This window comes from Gasterosteus aculeatus, chromosome X (genome assembly GCF_964276395.1).
Source record: "Gasterosteus aculeatus chromosome X, fGasAcu3.hap1.1, whole genome shotgun sequence".
NCBI classification, from domain to species: Eukaryota; Metazoa; Chordata; class Actinopteri; order Perciformes; family Gasterosteidae; genus Gasterosteus; species Gasterosteus aculeatus.
Genome location: NC_135698.1, coordinates 13,370,317 through 13,391,757, shown reverse-complemented (window position 1 = coordinate 13,391,757; position 21,441 = coordinate 13,370,317). Strand labels below are relative to the sequence as shown.

The 21,441-nt window shown below is 47.2% G+C and overlaps 1 protein-coding gene across 2 annotated transcripts in view; it reads left to right on the top strand.

Annotated features, from left to right (window-relative positions):
• The window catches only part of LOC120809462 (nuclear receptor ROR-alpha A), a 152,326-nt gene extending 132,186 nt beyond the window's left edge, over positions 1-20,140 (top strand). For both annotated transcript variants that reach the window (XM_040163283.2, XM_078082816.1), the window contains 9 exons: positions 9,731-9,816; positions 11,229-11,370; positions 13,483-13,878; positions 14,525-14,646; positions 14,761-14,893; positions 15,875-15,982; positions 16,849-16,959; positions 17,131-17,243; positions 17,657-20,140. In XM_040163283.2, coding sequence (XP_040019217.2) covers positions 9,731-9,816; positions 11,229-11,370; positions 13,483-13,878; positions 14,525-14,646; positions 14,761-14,893; positions 15,875-15,982; positions 16,849-16,959; positions 17,131-17,243; positions 17,657-17,821 — 1,376 coding nt within the window. In that variant the 3' untranslated portion in view covers positions 17,822-20,140. The remainder of the gene's footprint in view (positions 1-9,730; positions 9,817-11,228; positions 11,371-13,482; positions 13,879-14,524; positions 14,647-14,760; positions 14,894-15,874; positions 15,983-16,848; positions 16,960-17,130; positions 17,244-17,656) is intronic.
• The last annotated feature ends 1,301 nt before the right edge of the window (positions 20,141-21,441 follow it).

Sequence of the window (21,441 nt, the reverse complement as noted above, 5' to 3'; positions counted from 1 at the left end):
GATTCTCTGAGACATAAAAGAGGAGACTGTTTGCATCCATGCTATACAAATAATTGCAGGTTTCAAATCGAGTGTAATTTCAAGCACCAGCTATATGGGAGAGTGTGGGCTTTGATGTACAAATCCACAATTCATGGAGGATTAGCACCCCAAAGGTTAGCAGTTGCTAATTACAGGAGATTGGTTATACGTATCTAAGAAGGCAAGAAGACAGCCTTAATAAATGTGAGGATTCATGAGGAACAAGAATAAGCGGCTGTGAGAAGCGGCGGCAGCACCATAGATTGTTACCTCCTAATGCCCTTATTCATACAGTGAAAGGGAAGACGCACGGTTTATTCTATTGTCTTTGCAAACAGCATACCTTGTGCGATAGGAGATTTTCAAGATGCATTTTGTGAATGCTGATTTCTGCAATCAGATGAATTAACCTCTCGGATATTCTTTTTGTGTCTCTTACTGCAGCAAGTTCTCTTTCACTGTATTTGGCTTGCAGCGTTCCGTGCTGCATTACCATAATCCTTGGTTCCCTTCCACAAACCACCACTGGCTAAATGAATCTATTATTTTTGCCTGCAGCTGAAAAGATGCAACAACATGCAATGCATTGAAGGGAATAAAATGCATGATAAGCCACACATTTTCTCCTTAATAGCCTGTCTGCAACAGACTTTTTGCTCATAGTTGGAAGTATCAGTGCACTTGACCTTTCAATAATCTCAATGTTGGAAGATTAAAAAACCGTAAACCTTTCCAAGAACCAATCCATATATATTTCACTTGTGCTGTGGCTCTGTGTGTTGTTGCGCCTCCACAACAACAATACGGGACCTGGCCATTGTGGCCTTGTGTTTTCATATGGCCGTAAATTAAACATGTCCGAGCCGAGGCAGGCACTTGCTCTGCCGCAGGAAACACTTTTTCATCTACTAATGAATGTGCCTGAGGGGGTCCCACAAGGGGCTCCACTTCACCCCTCATTAGGCGGGTGCTGCCTCTGCCTTCATGCTGAGGAGCAACCTCCTAGAGAGGGGCCTCCCACTTCATCTGAACGTCCCACGCTCCCCTGCCCTGGACCAGTGGACTGCACTGCAGCGCGCTCTCTCGCTCTCTCTCTCTCTCCCTTCTTTCTCCCAGTTGATCTCTCCCTGTCTCCACTACTTCCCCCTCCCCAATAAGCAGCTCGTCTCACAGTCGCAGACCAGGGGTGAGAGGACGGTCCGTGTTCCTAATGTCCTTTTAATGGCCTTTGTTTCTCTGTTGTGGTTGGGATAATTACACACTGCTAATGTCCTCCTAGAGGTCTACTTCACTGTCTTCTTTTACAATACAAAGAGGATATTGTTTTGGATCGTATAATGAGGTAACAGGTTGACAGCTTCATGCAAAACTGCACTGACTCCACTTTGTTCCAATCCTGCCATCTTCATTATGGTCCCGGACATAAGGGGCTTTGTGACAGGCCGCCGAGGGCCAGACGTGCTGTCTACCAGCTTTGGTGAGGAGCTGAGGAACTGTGAAGGAGCCCACGTCCTGCTCCCACTTAGAAGTTCCCTCCCACTGCAGTGTTGCAAATCCGATTCCTGGCGGCCGTGAGGCGGCAGCAGAGGAGAGAGGGACGTACCGGCTGTCAGCTGACTCTCGGAGCCTTCACCACGGCTGCAGGAAGAGACGCTTGTTATTTCAGGGCTTTTGGGACGTGTTTATGCAATCATTAATCTTGCCAACTTGTTTTTGTGCCTGGGATTAGAGCCCCGCGGCGCATTCACCGGCACTCCGGCAAGCTTGTGCACCAAAAGGTAGCGGTGAGCGCTCGGGCCATCCATCGTGTGCAAAAGCGTGCAAGGAGGTGAAGCTCGCTTTGCACATGGCTGCTTAATCCTGCCACGTCAAACCAAACCAGGCCAGTGTTTGTAGGACTATGAAAACAGCAGTGGAGGGGGAATGTGCCTCGCACGCTGTAAGCAGTCTGTGAACTCTGTGTGGCAGCAGACGCTCCTCGTGCACCCCTGTCGTCTAGGAATGCCTTTCATACGGTTTGCTACAACTGTCGGAGAGTGGGGTTGCTAAGCAGCTCCCACACAGTACGAGCAGAACTTTGTCATGGTTATTCTTGTGTGCTGGTAATTTGTGAAGACCGCAACGTTTGAGACACGTTTGGGGACAATTTGAAAGGTAATTGGAATGATTTCCCAAATACTTTTTACTGCACAAAGGGTTCATATGCAGTGACTATATATCAATATGTAAGTAGCTGCAGGTAAAAACCGAAGCCTGTAGAAAGGTTGGCTGCTTCTGGTTTCAGCTCTATCAAGCTCTGGATCTTTGAGCAGCCGGATTCAGTATCCCGAGCTAATGTAACAAGGCTCATTTGTCTCAATAACGCGTCCCTGGTAGTATCGGCTGGCCGTTGATGTCATTCATCTTCCCTGTCCTTGCCTGCTCTTTTTCAGCTGATGAAAACCGAAGACCTTCAAGTAGAATGTTAGAGGTGCTGCTAAAAGTGCTCATCAGCTCAGCCGTAAAGAATACTGTTGAGCAACCGTGAGGCCGTGTGCAGCGTTCGTGAAACTCGTAGACAGTAACCTGCTCATGGTTTGGAGACTGACTTTTTAATGTTGGGATTACAAAGGTATATATAACAAACATAAACAGGCTGCAGGAAAGGGTAGCTAAATGAAGACGTAGCTTAAGGGATCTGTTTTGTTATAAGGTTTCTGGGCATATTTTACCCTGAATGTTAATTTCCATCGAAATGAATTTCGAAAGGAGAACTTTTTATGTACACATACTGTACTTTATACTGAGCCCTCTGTATTTTCTTGTTTTGTATAGAGCTATTAAATGATCATTGTTTTTTAGGTCCTCCAATTGATCTCAAATGTTTTGGAATAAAGCTCATCACTTGATTTATTAATGGATGTGCTGGCCCGCGCTGGCTTCAGCCGATGTCAACTCCAATGGAAACAGTGACTCGCGCCATAACTGCAGGCTTACACTGAGCTTCCCTCTTCGATGGAGCAAATCAAGATCATGATTACTATCTGGCCCGTGCAGCCGGTCGGCATTGTCTGGGAACATGTTTTCCTAAGGAGACCACAGAGGGACAATTACTGTCAGCTGAACTATTCAGCCTGCTCTCCATGTGTGTTCTGGCTGCGTGCCTCTGACCCACTGACCCTCCGCAGCAGCATGAGATGGGACCTCCAGCATCCCTTCTCTTTACCCCCCCCACCCCCCCTCCTCCCTTTACACTCTACCCCATTATCTACCATAACTGAAGCAGGGTCTAAAATGCACACGGAAAAATACTCGTAGTCACCCCTCTGGCAAAAAGACAATGCAGGAAGTTGTATGGACGTAAGTTTTGATTTCTTTGTGTGCACCGGTAGAAAATTCCTATTCAAAGACCCACAGCAGAAACCTAGTTGTCTTACAGAAATGCATACTAATACGGCAATTATAAGGAGGAAGGAAGTTGTACAGTGTGGCAGTGGCACATTCCCTGGTGCAACTGAACAAGGCTCTTTGTTGTTATGTAAAGCTTTCTGCGTGTAATTGCAGTGGATGTTTTGGTGGATTCATTATTTATATGTTCCTGTGTTTTTCTAAAGGAGCCAAGTAAGGCTGCTGTCCCTGCAGGGAGATGAGGAGCTGAGAGGTGCTTAACTAAGGCACTGTACCACAATTGAGGCTTTAACCGCTGCCTGCTTAGCTCAAGTGGTCAGACTAAAGGTTCAGAAGCGTCACATAACCCTTCGCTGAATCTTAGAATTCCGGCAGCGGCTCCTGTGCCAGTCAATCCGTCGGTCCTATGTGATTTCAGCCTCACTGATTCCGAGTTTCGGTGCATCCCAATGCCTCGCTGCACATTGCATCGGTAAAAGCAAACAATACGCGAGCAACCCAGCTAAGCAACTTGGACCCCATGATGTGTGTCATCTTAATCAAAAGATGTATCAAATTTAAACTCACAAAGGGCCCAAACCAAATGGTTTGAATAGTTAGCAAAGCGTGTAAACATCTGCAACACAGATTGGTCTGCATTCAGCTCTCCTGACCCTACCTGACCGACCGGGGAATGGCAGAATGCATAAGTGAGTGCTGTCTACAGATTGCATGCTGCCATTGGAGTAAACAGCGCCAGCCTTTCTCCCTTCCGGCACACGTGCACGCCCTGCATGCACCCACGGAGGAGGCGTGCCCTCCGGTCCACAGCACAACTGTGCGTGTCACCGCAGTCACAGACAAGAAGGGAATAGGTGGGGGAAGATAGATACAGGCAGGTGAGGGGGGGATCCGAGCTCAGGTAGGGCAGACAACGGAGCGGAGAGGAACGGCGGAGAAAAAAATGCCGCTACCCTTCATGGCGCGCGTCTGCTCGGTAAACCAGGGCTTTTGTTGTCCCCCCCCCCCCCCAGAGTGCAAGCGCGCAGACTCCCAGTCAAGAAGCTCGTCAATCTTTGCCACAACAGCACATAAATTAGTGCCCAAATTACCGTTACGCCAGTGGAGAGACGACACGGAGAGAGGGAGAGAGAGATGTCTTGTGCTGCGGTTTTGGGAATACATCTTCCCTGCTCCCGCTCCCCCCTCGGAGAGGGTGTCAGAATGCACTTCAATAAAACAGTCAAGTAAATACAGGGAGAGACATGAAGAGAGACGCACTGCTGTGTTCTACAGGCAACTGTAGTTGGGCAGCGTTGAAATATTAATAGGCCTCACACAGAAAACAAACAAAAAGAGTGGAGTTCATCCCAAAAAACGCCGAGGGCAACGGTCCAGACCTGAGCTTAAAGAGAGTCACTGCACTGCTATAATAATAATAGGGAAAGACTTTAAGAGCCCATCTCTTGAAACGGAAATATCTCTTCAAATATAGCTGGTCTCTAGTGAAGGGGGATCACAGCTTAGGCCGCTAAATGATTGCGGGGGGGGAGAATTAGCAAGACGCAGCATAGATAGATCAAAATGTGTCAATTATGTCTTTCCTTTCTCTAATCCCTTTGGTCAGAATATTTTTTTTGATGACTTTGGCGTGTTCATACAGTAGGTTGGATGAAAGCGCTTTAAAGTGATGACACAGAGTTTCGGTCTGCAGGTGAATTTCTGTCCCAGCGCCGTGTGTTTTCTTTGTGCTACACGCCTGCAAATAGTGTTAGAAGAGCTTTATGGTGATAGGCCGGCAGCCTTCGAACCCCAAACAAATAACGCATTTATACCATTTTGCTTTTGCCGCTGGCGTTCAAATAACATTTCTTCTGCTGCTTAAATGGGAATAAAAAAGTATTGTGTTGTGCGACTTCACGTGACAGCAGAACCCTGGCAGAAGAAAAGAGGCAGGATTGTGATTCCAGCTCTTGTTAGGCTGTCGTCTCCCCCCCCCCCCCGTTAGATCTGACTGTCATGGGGAACCGTTTAAAGGAGGCTCTTTCCCAACCGTCAGCTGATCTCCACCGCCGAATGGGCAGATACGAATAGCTGCACCATAGCTGCACATTTGCCAGCCGGTTTTCGTGCCTCCGGTGTTTTCGTGTTGATCCATGTGTGCAGTCCTGAGAGAAGGCGAGTGCCCTCATAAGCTTTTGTTTGGTTTTGTTGCAGAAATATTCTTGACATGGGCTGTATTAACAGAGGGTTTTCTTTTTTTTTTTTTGTCTTTTTTTTTTGATCGGACAAGAATTGTTAATCTGCCCATAACGCTGTGCCCTGTTCAATTCCTTACATAATCTCTGACATGAGCCCGCTGGCTTGCGTCACTCTGTCATTGACAGCTGTCAACACAACACGGCCCGACGCACACAAATACACACTCGCTCACACGCGCGCAGGGAAGCGAATGTGTTTCTTCTCTCCAACTGGTTCACATGCTTTCTTTCTTTGTAAATGAGCCAATGGAGAGAAAAAAAAAGAGAGGCTTTGCGCAGACAGAAGGGAATATAGACGCCCCGATCTCAGACCTCATTTATTCTACATATCTATCATGAATCATCAGGCCATGAGAAAATGATTTATTGGTCCAATCGAGTAATGGGTTAAGCTCTGCGCATTATGAGGCCTGGGCATGGGTCTGTAATGTAAGGGATAATCGTAATCCTTAAACGTTATGTCAGTAGTCCAAGGGTTCAGTGGACAGCCAGGAGATTTTGACTGGTGATTTTCCATGTTTGCACAAGCTTGGAGGATATCCGCTTTTTATTTATAATATTTGTTTTACCAGCATGCCACATCTCAAATTAAAACAATACAATTATGATCATTTATATCGTCATTCTGTGGATGTTTAAACATCAAACTACTAATCGTTGTTTTTTTCCTCTGTTGTGACATTTTTGAAATATTTCCCCGCGTTTTCCATTCATTATTTCTCAGCTTCACAGTTTCATTATGTCTTGTGAATCCTTTATAGCATTTAATGAATCAATACTACATTTGCGGTGTTCTTTCTGTCAGTCGCTTTCTATGCGATGCTCGAACTAAGACGTGGCCCCTTTTGGTAAATCGTTCTGGCCGTTCACATCGGAGCGTCAGTTCCCAGGTCTTCCATGGGCTTTTACCAGTGGGTTGATCTCGGGGCTGTGGAGAAGACGCTGAAGGGCACCGGGTGAACACGCAGAGCCTCTGCTGCCCCCATTGTGCATGTGCTCTGAGTGACACGTCATCCCCCTCAAAGGGCCCGCTGGTGTGGTGAATCAGTGCCCTTGAACTGCTCAACCACAGACGGACAAAGAACAAGCTGTGGCATTGGGCTTGACTTGTCTCCTCGCTCTGCCATGCCCATTGTCCAACACACCCGCGACGGTCTGCAATGCTGCATGCAGGAAATCGCTCACCAGCCGCCGCCCGGCCCTCGCCGCCATGAGTGTGCTTCGATTGTGCTGCAGTGCGATTCACACGTAATCTCGGCGTCTCGGTGTCTTTGAAGTGGCCGGCGTGCCGAGGCCATCTCGGGTGCCGCGAGGAGCGTGGTGGCTGCTGGGACGGGCTCTAGCATGGCCGCCCGTCTCACTGTCGACTGGTTTTGATGTCGTAAACAGTGCAGTGCTCGCTGGCAGGGAAGCGCGCATGGAGGGAGGGAGGCAGGCGGGCAGGCGGGCGCAGTGAATGGGATCAGTGGCGCTGCTGCGCTGGTCAAGCTCAAGCAAGTCGGCAGCTGCCTGTTTCACAACAAGAGGCAGTTAACACCGCAGCTCATGTCAATAGATATTGACTGCCAGATTGGGAGTGCTTGGGAGCGCGTGCCTTTTTGTTTGACCGAGGATTCCCAGCGTTAATTCGGTTTAAATCATCATCAGTGTCCACGTTTAGCTTGGGGGACCCTATGACCAGTAACGCAGGAGGACACAGACATACGCGTATTGACTGATGAGGTCTTCTTGGTGTACTTGATCTGCTTTTTTTCATTGCTGGGGATTTATTCTCCTTGACCCCTCTCCATGTCTTTTTTTTTTTTTGAAAGCAGCTTATCCTAGTGTGGAAATATCTCCTATGTTCAGACTCTGGTCTTCTCTCTTACAAGAAATTGCCGCTCCAGAGACAAAACCCTTTTTACTGTTGAGTGCACTGAGCATTCGGGGAGTGAGAGGGTGTTAGCGGGTGAGGGCTGTGTGCACTCTGGGTCTCCCCCTGCTCCCGCCCACCCTGGCACCCTCGTGTCTCTACTCCTACACCGCCTTCACCTGATGTGGCACAGCCTCTGTCGGGCCTGAGCGAGAGCCCAGCCAGCTCCGCTTCTATGGGAGAGATGAAGGCATCTCACGGCTATACTGTGGGGGCGGGGGGAGGGGGGGGGTCCTAAGCCTGGAGCTATCAGAGGCTGGAGCTCAGAGCCAAAAGCCTGTGGGCTGGATGGGGTGGGTGGAAGAAGCTTGGCTTAACTTGGCAGGACAACCACAGCCACAGCCCTGGACTGCCACCCAATGGCCGGGGTCTGTCAATGCAGCCTCTAGCTCACAGCAACCACAACTAGTCATAATTACGGCACGCTTCAGTTGTTGTGAGTGCACGTCAGAACAAATTACGTAAGTAATGAGGCTGAAGACGCTATAGCAGTTGAAACGCATTGTACGGCTAATGCACATGCAGGGAGAACACCAAAACAAACAATCGAGTGCACTCGTACAGAGATGGACCTAACCCAAGTAACGAGGCACAGTACACAGTGAGCAATAGATTAATTATGAATTAACCCTCTACGTTTAGGTTGTCGCAACCCCGCCCCCTGTCTGGATTTCACTCTAATCCGGGCCGACGAGGTGCAATGCCCTCTATTGTGTGTGTGTGTGTGTGTGTGTGAGAATCACAAATCGCATGAGGTGTTGTCTGGAGGAGAATTAATTGTGCATGTTCACTACTCCCTTTTGTTCATTTTACTAAAATGTAGGCTAATTCCATGTAAACATGGCCGGTGTTGTTGACTCCAGCAGCGCGAGGAGAACAGACTCTGATTCCTGGATGAATGGAGTGCGGCGGCGGGGTTACTGGATTAGGGGCTCTGTGTTAAGGGGCTCTCTCCCGGGCGCGCCTCAGGGACAAGGACATTATCCACATGACACATTACAAGCTCGTAGGCAGATGATTAAAATGGTTTTAGGGATCTTCGGATTGAATTTGAGCAGAAAAACTTTTGATCTGATCAAACTAGTTTAAAGAGGTTGGCTGTTAAGGTGTAGGAGGGATATGTGAAGCTTCGAGTCTGGTGAAGACCCAGTCGGGCCTTTTGCTGGAGGGGAAAGGCTGATGTAACTCTTTGACATCAAATGTACCACCACTTTTTTAATTATCATTTTTTCCTGCATCTTATTAAAGCAATACCATAGTATTCCTCCCCTAATTGGTAACGGCTGATGTTGCAACAGCTCCACTAGCTCTGATTGGCTGGTTGCAGGAAGCCGCCACATTGTGCGAAAATATCCTGAGGTGATCTTTCCTCGATTTAGATCAGATAAGGGTGTTTGTCTGCCGCTGCAGCGTGTGAGTTGGGATGGTGGGACTGCGAAGTTGGGGATGTGGAGGAGGGGCTATGATAGAGATCTCTAGAGGGACAGAGGGGGTGGAAAAGGGACGTAGCATCCGTGGCTGCAACAATAAAGCCGAGCTGGGGGTTCTGTCGTCTCCGATGTCTGTGTGTTCCACCGTGCGCTCGGCTCCTGAGGAGGAGGAGGAGGAGGAGGCCAACGATGGATGAGCGCCGTCCTTCTCTGTCCCTCGTCCTCCGTGGCGGGTGAAATCACAGGCCTGTCAGCGGCACGACACCGCGGCCGCAGAGCACTTTCAACTCTCAGCGCGAGCAGACGTGCGCGGCCCCTCCCACTGCGGTGGACATGCTTTGAGTCCTCGTGGCCGCGGTTGACTCACTCCCGGGGTTGTTGCGGTTTTGAAGTTTTTAGAGGCTTCGTGGAGGCTCCTCGTGATGTTAGATGAGCCTGGGGTTTTTGGATGGATGGCTTTTTCCTTAAACAAGTTCGATTTGACATTTTGTTTACATTGGTTTAAGATGTCCTCCTTCCTGTCACACACACACACACACACACACACACACACACACACACGTAAATATTCAGCTAATGCTCTGTGGAAGTGGAAGATTCAGAAGCCACCGGATGAGATGTTTTTAGAAGCACAGGGCTCTTTCATGTACCAACATGGATCCATGGCGAGGGTGTTGTACACTTGTGACTTGTGACAGCAAAATGTTGATTTATTTCTCTTTTTTTTTTCTTGCCTGCAGCTCAAATCGAAATAATTCCCTGCAAGATCTGTGGAGACAAATCATCAGGCATCCATTACGGCGTGATAACATGTGAAGGCTGTAAGGTGAGCATCAAGAGACCGGAGCCGTCATGGGAAGCACTGATTGTGAGGGTGTGTGTGTGTGGGGGGGGGAGGGGAGGGCATGATATCTGTAAGACATTTGAAGAGGTACCGAAAGTTGCTCGCTAGGAAAAACATTTCCAAATGTTGCCGAAGTTTTACAGCGATTTGCAGAGGGACTGCGAAGTGTAGACACAAAGAAAGCGATCATTAAAGTGGTCAAGCACCACAGAGGACATCACAGCAGGCGCAATTAGTAGGACAAAGTCATCCGTCTGCCTGGCTCTGCCTTTCCCTCCCAGGGACACACGTCTTTTCACTTTCCTTCTTCTTTCTTTTTTTTGCTTCCGCTGCAGCTTGCTCTTCTTGAAATAAAATGATCAAAAGGAGAGCGCTTTGAATTATAGCAGATTGTTGGCTGTTTGCTACAGTGTTGCTTCCATTGAAGGCGCCTTTTGTACTGTTTCAAATGCGCCAGCCATTCACAGGAATGGAATTTTGTGCTTAGAGTGTATTCTTGTCCCAGCGCTTGTCACCAGGCACATCATTAGCATTCCTCAGCCAGCCTGCACCTTTACTGTTTGCTCCTGCATGTGTGTTTGCGTCTGTCTGTCTGTTTGTGTGTGTGCGTGTGTGTGTGTGTGTGTACAGAGAGCGCGAGCGGGTTGGCTAAGCTCCCTCAAACAGGAGCTGGAAGGAACAAAACAGGAAAGAACAAACTGCCGAAATCTATCTTTAATGATTGCTAATTAGTCCAAAGCAGAGAGGCCTTTAATGATATGTGCGAGTACAAAAGTTTGGACCATAAATCATAGCATTATTAAAGAGTGCTGCTTGTCACTGGCAGTTATAGCCTGTTTCCTTAATGGCTTCCATTATAAAGCAACTTGGCAGCTGTCAGCTGTTTTCTTGTAATTAAACAGCCAATGAGCAGCTAATTAAGACATATGTGTATGGAACAGAAGAGTGGGGCATGTTAATGATGTGCTGGAATCGATTCATTAAGTCAAAGGATGAGGAATCCAGTCGGTGTGCGCTCGCGATCCGTCCGCGCTGCACATGCCGGTGCTGCGTTAATCAACACTAATAGCCCCAGTGAAGAAAAATAGCATCCACTGTTATCGTTCCTACCCAAACACACAAACATACGCTGCACACACTGGTGAAATAAAACACCATTTGAACGGCCGATTCAACAGCCAACAGCAGCAGTATTGTCTAATCTGTTTGATAGCAAATCAAATAAAACTATCAGCAGCAGGAAGACAGTAAATCATTACCAGTCAGCTGATGACATTCACTAAATATGCACTAAAACCCCCAATGAAACGGATCCTTCAGTCCCAGAGCAGTTCTCCTCCCCACGGCGGCCCATCCAGTGACCCAAAGCGATTGCGTGCCCCTTTTCTGTTCAGGGCTTCTTCAGGAGGAGTCAGCAGAGCAATGCGGCCTACTCCTGCCCCCGTCAGAAGAACTGCCTGATCGACCGCACCAGCCGCAACCGCTGCCAGCACTGCCGGCTGCAGAAGTGCCTGGCGGTGGGGATGTCACGAGATGGTGAGTGCTTGATGGGAGAGGTGGGCGGGCACGGCAATGGGAGGGAGGGAGGGGGGGGGCGCATGTTGAATCAGGGGAGGTGAAGAGCTCAGGTTCAAGCGCCTGTGTGGGCAAGAATGTGCTCTGCTGGAGTGTGTTTGGAGCGCTGCTTCGGGGACACTGGTGGACTCTGGCCTCCGTGTGAAGGCAGGCAAGAGGGGAAAGGATTTACTCACTCAGGGGATCAAAAGATCAATGACATTTCATGAAGGTATTGTTTATTTAGGGCTCAGTATTTATTACGACAAACGAGGCAGGAATGTATCAGTTTATTTTGAATTAAAAAAATGAGGAAGGACTGGATGAGAAAATCGAATGCAAATTAAAAAGGAAGAGAACGTTGTTTTTGTAAACTACTAAGTGCAATTTCTTAAGCTGTCCTTTGTCCTTGGTGATCTGAGTATTTCTTGGCAAAAATGATGAGTCTTGAGGAATATTTTCGGAAAGTGTCAGAAAAACAACATCAGAACTCTGTTGCAACTTAAAGCTGCTGTCATGTGTCTTTATTGTCATCTGGCCCCCACATACCGCCGATGGCATGTGACTAACTACTGACATTTGAGTACAAACACACGGATAATGAACTCCTTCATTCTCCAAGAGACACGACAGACACGTCCCAAGCAAATGATGACATGAACACATGCTAAGACGTCAGTCCGTGTTGTCTGCCAGTAGCAGGTGAGGTGCTTTGTCTGCGGGACTAATTTGTTGCTGTGATAGAAACTAGGTTTGATGAAATAGGAGGTTGTTAGAGGATGTCATTAGCGCCGCTGCAGCTGTGACGCTGTAATGGGAGCACACAGGTGGGGATTGTGTGCGGGAGGGCTCTCGCTGTGCCAGGCTGGTCCAGACTGGACCAGTCCAGTCTGAGCTGAGAAGATAATATCGGAACAAAGCAGATCTATGTGCTTTTTTTTTTTTTTTTTTTTTAACCCACACAGGAATTCACACAGACAAGGCTGAACAGACACGGCCGTCTCTCTATGCTAATTACTTTGCTTAAATTCAGTTACGCACAGCCGTGCATATTCATGCATACGAATGAACATTAGCACTTATGAGTGGCTTTGCGTACCCAGACGCATGCACATATACGCACACGTATATATATATGCACACACTCAGGACAGACGAAGGTGACTCTTGCTTTCACTCAACACACCAGAGCCCATCTGCCCGCACCCTCCTCCTCCTCCTCCTCCTCGCCGCTCCACTCGCTTTCCACTGGGCCTCGACAAGAACACACACACACACATTTACACACACTGTGACCGGCTGACATACTGCCACGCACCCACAACTCTGGCCAAGGAGTCACAATCTCCACCACCAGTGGTTAGTCTGGAAACCTTGAAACAGGAGGCAGCGACTTAGCACGTCTCACGTTTGAGTGGCTGGTAAGCTGTTAGTCACTTCCCACTTCTGCCTCTGCACACATGAAGCCGTTTATCCTTTTTTTTTTTTTTTTTAATAATCTCCTTAGTGATTCCTCCCCCCTCAAATGTGGAGATTTGCTTCTACTAAAAAAAGTTGATCACTTTTACTGTACGTCGGTATTGTGAAGAACGAAGCAGCAGGTGTCTTTTTATCTGATGGTCACATGATGCGACTTTAACATACCTTTGTGCTTTGGACTGCTGGGTGAAGGTATAAATTGTTAAATGATCTCTGAACAACGTACACATTTTATAGTAAGTAAGGATTTAATGTTCCCCCCAAAAAAACTCAATCCTTTTCTCTCATCTGAAAAATTTTGACTGACGGGAAGAATTGTGTTTTTGTTATAGTTGTCGAAATCCAACGAATAATGTAATAAAATAATAGACAGATAGATAATAAAATTTGTTCGCAGAGCCAAAGCCGGGCTTTTTCTAAACATAACTGTCATCTGTTAGTGTCTATAAAATTATGAAATTAGGTTTGTTTATGTTGGTAATCCCTCAATAATAAAATAAGTACAGTAAAGTAACTAATAAGACAATTATTCAGCTAACTTGGGCTTTCACAGTGTTGTGATGTAATGCAATGCTTCACTCGAGAGTAACACGTGTTTTGTCCCGCTAACCACAGCGGTGAAGTTCGGCCGCATGTCGAAGAAGCAGCGGGACAGCCTGTACGCTGAGGTCCAGAAGCACCGGCTGCAGCAGCAGCAGCGGGACCACCAGCAGCAGCCTGGAGAGGCGGAGCCGCTCACGCCGACCTACGGCCTCTCAGCCAATGGCCTCACCGAGCTCCACGACGACCTCAGCGGCTACATGGACGGTCACACCCCTGACGGCAGCAAACCGGACTCGGCGGTCAGCAGCTTCTACCTGGACATCCAGCCGTCTCCTGACCAGTCAGGCCTGGACATCAACGGCATCAAGCCGGAGCCCATCTGCGACTTTGCCCCCGGTTCTGGCTTCTTCCCTTACTGCTCCTTCACCAACGGAGAAACCTCCCCCACCGTGTCCATGGCTGAGCTAGGTAAGTGGCAGGACGGAGGCAAGGGGGGGAAGGGGGGCGAGATGGAGAGACAGCAAAATGGAGGAGGGGGGGGTAACTCAACCGTGGGGCAAACGACACAAAGGTTGCTTAAAATAGCAGGAGGTTGGAGACTCATCTCCAACACTCATTAAAAGAGCCTCTTTTTTGTAATTAGTTTCCATTAATTAGGGCCAATCAGGATCCAGCAGGGCAGGCGTCGAGGGAAATCATTTTTTTTCGGCTCCCCTGTGCCCAGGAACTCCTTTTAACAGATGTGTTTTCAAAACCATTTAAATTCTTATACTCAATATTTCTCTCAGAGAAAATGTGACCTTTGTTTCAGTGAGCAACGTGGCGCCCCTCCTCCTCGCCACGCATGTGTGTCATAACTAGATTGGCTGTGCCTCAATCTTAAGTTATGAGCTTCCTGGAGGCATTGAAAGGAAATGTCAACAAGCCTTTTCCCAGTCCCAAAAAAAAAAAAAAAAAGCCCACGCGTATCCGCCTCTCCTCCTTTTCCAAAGGCTCAGTAAATAAATCTTCTTTTCCTGTGGCACATTGTGGCATATCACCAATGAGGGCTTCCCTTTCACACATCCGTGCAGAGTAACATTCACATCTCAACCGTGATCGTCTTGCATTGCAGAGCACCTGGCCCAGAACATCTCCAAGTCACACATGGAGACATGTCAGTACCTGAGGGAGGAGCTGCAGCAGATGACCTGGCAGGCCTTCCTGCAGGAGGAGGTGGAGAGCTACCAGAGCAAGGTACCGCCACCCCGTCCGGGCCTTTTTCCGGCCCTCCGCAGCAGCGACAGTTATCGAACCCATTGTTTTAAAGCCGATAACCCATTCTCTGTCCTCTGTCCTATCTGTCCTCAGCCCCGGGAAGTCATGTGGCAGCTGTGCGCTATCAAAATAACAGAGGCCATTCAGTATGTGGTGGAGTTCGCCAAGCGCATCGACGGCTTCATGGAGCTGTGTCAGAACGATCAGATAGTGCTGCTGAAAGCAGGTATGACAGCCTGTCAACATGGCCTGTTGCCGTCAAACTCAACCCCCCCCACCCCCCCCCCCGCCCCCCCTTCTCCTCTGGCATTGTCACAAGAGCGTAGCTGACCTGACTGCACAAATTCCTCCTCTTCGCGCACGCAGACAGTGTCACAGAGAGGAGACCCCCCACCCTGCCGCTTTCCTCTCTCCGCCTGGTTCGCTCCGTGTTTTATTCTCTTTCATTCCGGTCATAGCAGGGACGGACACGGCATTAGATAAGCAATGCATTCTTGATAATACCTATCATGACTGCTGCCATTCCCCTCTCATTCCTCGGACACCCATGATGTCTGCTTATTCAAACTGCTCTCAACGAGACAGCCTTGGCGAATATTCAACGCGGCGATGGCTGTGTGCACACGGTGAACTATATTTACGCATAAATACAGGTGCCGGAGCACACATGCAGCAAACGCGCACCTCTCTTGGGTCTTTCCTTGGGTATTATTGACATCAGCACAGCCAATATGAATAATGAAATAAAGACTGAGATCCCTTGTCAGACATGACATTTAAAACAGTTGCATCTCCCTCAGAGGCAGTAATGGCTTCTGTTACATTCCCGTGATCCTCTTATCAACTCCCCCAGAGTGGTACAACATTGTACGGTAGAATAAATTCCCCACCTATCTTGCTAAATAAAGGTTGAATGAAGAAACACCGCCGCTACTGAATGAAGCTCAATTTGTTATCTGGCATGTCATTACGGGAGAATAGCCTTCTGTCTATGATATTATCATCTGCAGAGGAGTTTTTTTTTTTTTTTTTCTCTCCCTCTGACGGCAGGCGTCTTCGTGTCAAAGTGGTTGTGCTACTCACGTCGTAGAAGAATAGCACAAAGCACGGCCGTGTGTTTTGCATCCTTTACTGATGTGTAACTGTTGGGGGGGGGGAAAAGAAACAACGCTCAGATTCCGCATCTTGTTCCTGTCTGTCTCCGTAGGCTCTTTGGAAGTCGTGTTCGTCAGAATGTGCCGTGCCTTTGACTCGCAAAACAACACCGTCTATTTTGATGGAAAGTATGCCGGACCTGATGTGTTCAAATCATTAGGTGAGTACAGTGTGTGTGTGTGTGCATGTGTGTGTGCGTGCACATACGTGTGCGTGCTTGAACACGTTGGCATGTGTGGATCTGTATGCTGCCGTGTATACTAAGCACTCATCCCTGCCTCACCTGGCAGCGCTGTCTCTGCAATGGTTATTTATGGTAGAACAGAGATGTTAGTGAGGCTCTGCTGCATATGGCTTCTGTAACTGTGGAATAAATAAAGCCAGACGCAGTGTCTTCGGGGGTAGCGCTATCAAAACCATCAGTGATAGTCTGCTATAAAACATCCCAGGCGAAAGGAAACAACGCCCGTGTTTGACTGCCGTGACAATAGCAAGACTCTCCACCGTGGAGTTTCTCGGATTTCTAAAGTAAATATGTCCCACGGCAGCATTAAAAAATTCTGGTGTAAGTTTGCCTTTCAGTGTATCTCCCCGATTGTGTGTGCAATCGTGCATGTGTATCCGTCCCAACTCAGAGAGCTTCCCAGTGTCCTGTGTGCTCCTCACGGAGGGGTCTGCGGCGCGTTAGGCAGAGCGATGGGCTTCCCGAGCCGCAGCGGCATCCGCCTGTCTCGCTGTATCCCCGATAATTGATTTAACTAAAAGCCTCAATAGTGACCTCATTTTGCCTTGCATAACACCACCCCAACTGCCAAAAGTGACTCGTCTGGGAGGCAAAACTCGGTAAAAGCATTGCCTGCTCTGCTTAAGACGCTCCCATGTGCTGTCAGCATGCCGCTCTTTTTCATTCCTCCCCCTTCCTCTCCTCTCCCCCGTGTGCCTCTCTCCCAATAAAGATCAAGGGTGGATGTTGTTCTTTGGTCTTCCTCGTGCTAAGCCCTCTCTCTGTGTCCTTTGCTGTGGCAGGCTGTGACGACTTGATCAGCTCCGTCTTCGAGTTTGGGAAAAACTTGTGTTCTATGCACCTGTCTGAGGATGAGATCGCCCTGTTCTCCGCCTTCGTGTTGATGTCTGCTGGTAGGTGTCACTCACAGTGCAAAGAGGAAAAAAAAAAAAAAGTTAGACGCACAGCCGCCCAACACAAAGAACGTGGTCGCCCTCCTGTTTTCCTCAGTTAGTACCTGATATTGGTGCAACATTAAGGGGCTTTTAGGCAAAAACAAACTGTCATATTCATCTCCCTTCCAGACCGGTCTTGGCTCCAGGAGAAGGTGAAGGTGGAAAAACTCCAACAGAAGATTCAGCTGGCCCTCCAGCACGTCCTGCAGAAGAACCACAGAGAGGACGGTATACTTACAAAGGTAAAGCGTGACGCAGTACACGTCCATTCAGTATCCCCGGAAGTAGCTGCCTGATAAACATGCCCCGCCATTGTGGCAGTGAAATCACCTACTGTTTGGGGTATTCATCTGCCGACCATCAACCATTTCCTTTGATTAAGCGTACACGCAGTGCACAGGGGGAGGCCTTCGTAACGTTTGACTAAATGCTTTTTTAGCAGCGGAAGAAGTGGCAATTCATCAGCTCCATATGAGGTGTCAGGTGCACCTTTTTTTTTTTTTTTTTTGCCTGAGCGCTTGTCTCAAAATGTACAAGTCTGTCTACCCCTGTGCGCGAGGGAATACACTGTGGGGCGGGATGTTTTTCCACCACCATTGCTCCATGTCCTTGCCTCGGTGTGAATCTAAACCGCCTGTCTCCTTTCTCTCCACAGTTGATATGCAAAGTGTCGACGCTGCGAGCGCTGTGCAGTAGGCATACAGAGAAGCTTACGGCTTTCAAAGCAATATATCCAGACATTGTGCGTGCCCACTTCCCCCCCTTATACAAGGAGCTGTTTGGATCAGACTTTGAGCAGTCCATGCCCGTTGACGGGTAGCAGCCCTGCCAGGTGCCACTGTGCCCACCGTAGGGGAATGTGGAGGAGGAATCTGAGACACTTTATTGGTGCCCTGCACAAAACCAGAGCGGACAGATGGCACGCTGTTCAACTTCTTCTTTTACTTTGAAGGGGAGGGCTTAGGGAGTTGATTATTAAGGTTTACTTTATTGAGTTTAGTTCTCTTTTGGAAGGCTTGTGGGACCCGACACCCCGTGGGACTTGAAGAGATTGGGACAAATGATTTCTGTGTGGTTGAACTTGACCCTATTTTGCGCATTTCTGTGATTCACTTGTTATTCAAGCGTTGTTTTGGCATCGACCTTATCTTTTACCTGTGCATCTGACTTGTACGTACATAAACAATTAACAAAGCACTGGGAAAAGCACTGGGAAATAAAAAATAGCCCAAGACATCAGTATTATTTGTCCCCCTTTCTCCCCCATAGTGAAATTAACTGCTGACAAATGTGCACATTTTGGTCAAGTTCAGCCCTTTTTCTGTTGTGTTCAGTCGTACCGTTTGGATGCCGTTCTTGGAATGAAAACTCACAGCGACTTTGAGGGAGGGTCTGTCGGCATGGTGATGCAATCGACACCTCTCTGTGGACAATCGTTTTAAAAAAAGAAAAGAAAAAAACACATAGAATTCTGGTAATTCTAATGAAAACGCAATGATTTTAGCTGTCAAAGACTCCATCCACCATTGTTGCATAGTGAAATCATGTAAGGCCATCTGCTATTAATCCTTCTCTGGACAGGTGCCCTGGAGAAGGGCACCAACACAATGAAAAGGGTCCATTCCACCTGTTTTATAATGTACTACAGGGTATATGGTCATAAGTACTTACTATACAGAAAAAAAATAAATGTTTATAGAATCTATTTTAAATAACATGTACGATATTGGTAGTTAGACCATTCTTAATTGTTGAATTGATAAGGCACTTTTCTTTACACCTTTCTTTAATTTAAGACGTGTATATTTACCTAGTGATGTGTTGCATGTGCACAAGAAATACAAGTTGAACCACAGAGGCTGCAGAGGACACCGGCCTGTTAGGATTGCTGGCGAGGCTGCCGCTGAGTGAACAAAGAGGCTTGGATGAGAACGCAGGTTAGAGGAGCTTTTACCTCATCAACGGACTTCATCCTTTTAGTCAGAATGAACTCTTTTGTGACCTTTTGTTATGAACTGACCCGAGTTGAACAGCTAGAAAAAGCAAGCGAGAGACTAAGGAGGATGTTGTTTGGTGAGGCACAGGTATTATGTAAAGAAGGACACAAGAAGACAGAAATTAGACAACCCGGCCAGGTTTTATAGACTATAACACAATTGTTCCATCTAGTGGAAAGTGAAGATACAGCAAGCAAGTTGACAGCCTGCTGACAAAGATTTAACTTCTAACCTAAAAGCACATCCATGAGCCACTGTCCCAACTTCTCCGCTTTGTTTTGCTGTTATTTTTGAGAGACTTCATCTGCCTTCTCACCACAGCCTCGGCCTCGGCAACGCCCCAACAGGACATAAAGGAACAGTGAAGGGAAAGGGAATATTCAAAGCCTTGTCTGGTAGTAAAGCTTCTATTTTTGTAACACGTTTTGGTCTAAAAAACTCTTGAAAGAGAACGAGGGAGAGGAAAAGATGTCAGGTAGCACTTAGCAACTATATTCCTGCAATAATTAGACTAGCTGTTGTTTGTACGATTAGGGGAGAAACATACGGTAGGACAAGTGCTATTTTCAGAATGCTTTGTTGTTGTGCTTCTGTTTTGTTGAGTGTGTCTTTCTCGTCAGTGTGGTAGTAAAGTAAACCCTAGATGTGCCAAACGGTAGTCGTTGCTTCCCCTTTCCAGTCTACTCGTCTGTAACGTAGAATGGATTCCTAAGACATTCCAGCAATCTCAGTAGCGGCTTCTAGAAATATCTTTAAAGAAACAACAACAAAAAAAAAGAAAAGGAAAAAATAATATCCCTTTAGAAACCCAACAAAGCATGTTGATGCATCTGTCACCAACCGTAACATAGAATCCAGTTGTTTGTCTTTTGTTTGCACACGATCATTCCTCAGCCGTGCAATTTGTACTAGGCGTTAACGCCTTGTGCTGTCACCCCTCAGGGAAGAGTTTCTTTCGCGCTTTCTGTTTGAGAGGACATTTATTTGTACTCATTAGTTTGTGTTGCGTGTGTTGTTTTGTTGTCAGGGATGATTTCTCATTTGAATATTCAAGCAAATTTTACATTATCGACGTCCTGAAGGGGCCCCCAGCCACGCGAAGACCCCTGCGTCCCTTTGGTCAAACTCAAGAAAAAAACAAAGAACACTCATTTATGTAAACAACAAAACCCATCACTTTTAGAAAGCGCAATTTTATCAGCACACAGCATATTCCTGTCAAACAAAAAAAAAAATCTGTTTTGGTTTCAAACGGTGTCATCAGGGTCTTTAAAAATGATAACCCTCTTTGTTAGAAAAACCAAATATTCTTATGCAATACTAAATCTGTTGTGTTTGGGTTGTAGTAGATATGCTGTACCGAAGTAATAATCTCTCTTCTGATCCAAGGCTGTTTGGATATGCACAAGCCCTCTACGACTAGCACACCTCAGTCTCCCAGCAAAAGAAAAAAAAAAACCCAGTCTGGAACACTGCTAGACAATCCAGGTTGAGGGGCCCGGTGGCCCCGCGAGAGGATAAGGTGTGAACGCTCAGGGAGGTAACAGGTAGACCGAAGAAGCAGCCCGCTTTACCCCCCCCCCCGGACAGTTGCAGAGCATTTGTTTAGCTCTCATGCGAATTTATGAGGTCTTTAAAAATCTCTTCAAAGCACCCGATGATATGAGGAGGGCGGCGTAGCACATCGAACGTTTGGAGCAGCGAGCACTTACTGTTCAGAAAAGTATTAATAGATGGAGGCTCAGCTGAAATCCTGTTATTTATTTGCAAAAAAAAAATGATTCCATTTTCTTAAGCTGTTGTAATATCGCTTGATGGTCGCCTAAAACAATTCAGTATTTTTCTTAAACATGATCAGCTGAGGTCTCTTTCGTCTCTGATAAAGTGGGGGAAAAAAAATCTTTTTTTTTCCCGAATGGCGTATAATGTGTTCTACAATACAAAACAAGCAATATGCCTTGTCTTACAATACGGGTCTCTACAGTGCAGTCATCGTCCTTTTTTATTTGACTTTGTTCCGCTGAATCAAACTAATGATATACAAAAAAAATACCCACACTCTGTCATCTCTGTACTGTTATGATCTTGGCACGATAGCAGAAAATGGTCATCGAACACATGACTTCTTGTGTCTAACGATAAACTGCGCCTTCACACAGGCCTGTAAAGTGATGTCCTTCTGTGTATTCTCACATGATATAACCCAGTTTATGTAAGGGATTGATGCTAAGTGTGCTATTCAATCAGTGTGTAGTATACAGTCAAATGTGCTGGTCCTTCTGTCTCTGCTCCGTTGTCTGTCTGTACAAAGCAATAGTGTGTGTGTGTGTGTGTGTGTGTGTGTTTGTTCTCACAGTGTGTGAATAAATGAAACCCCAGACAAGGCTTTAATAATTACAAAGGAACAGGGTTACGTGGAAAAGGATTTTCTCTTGGTCTATTT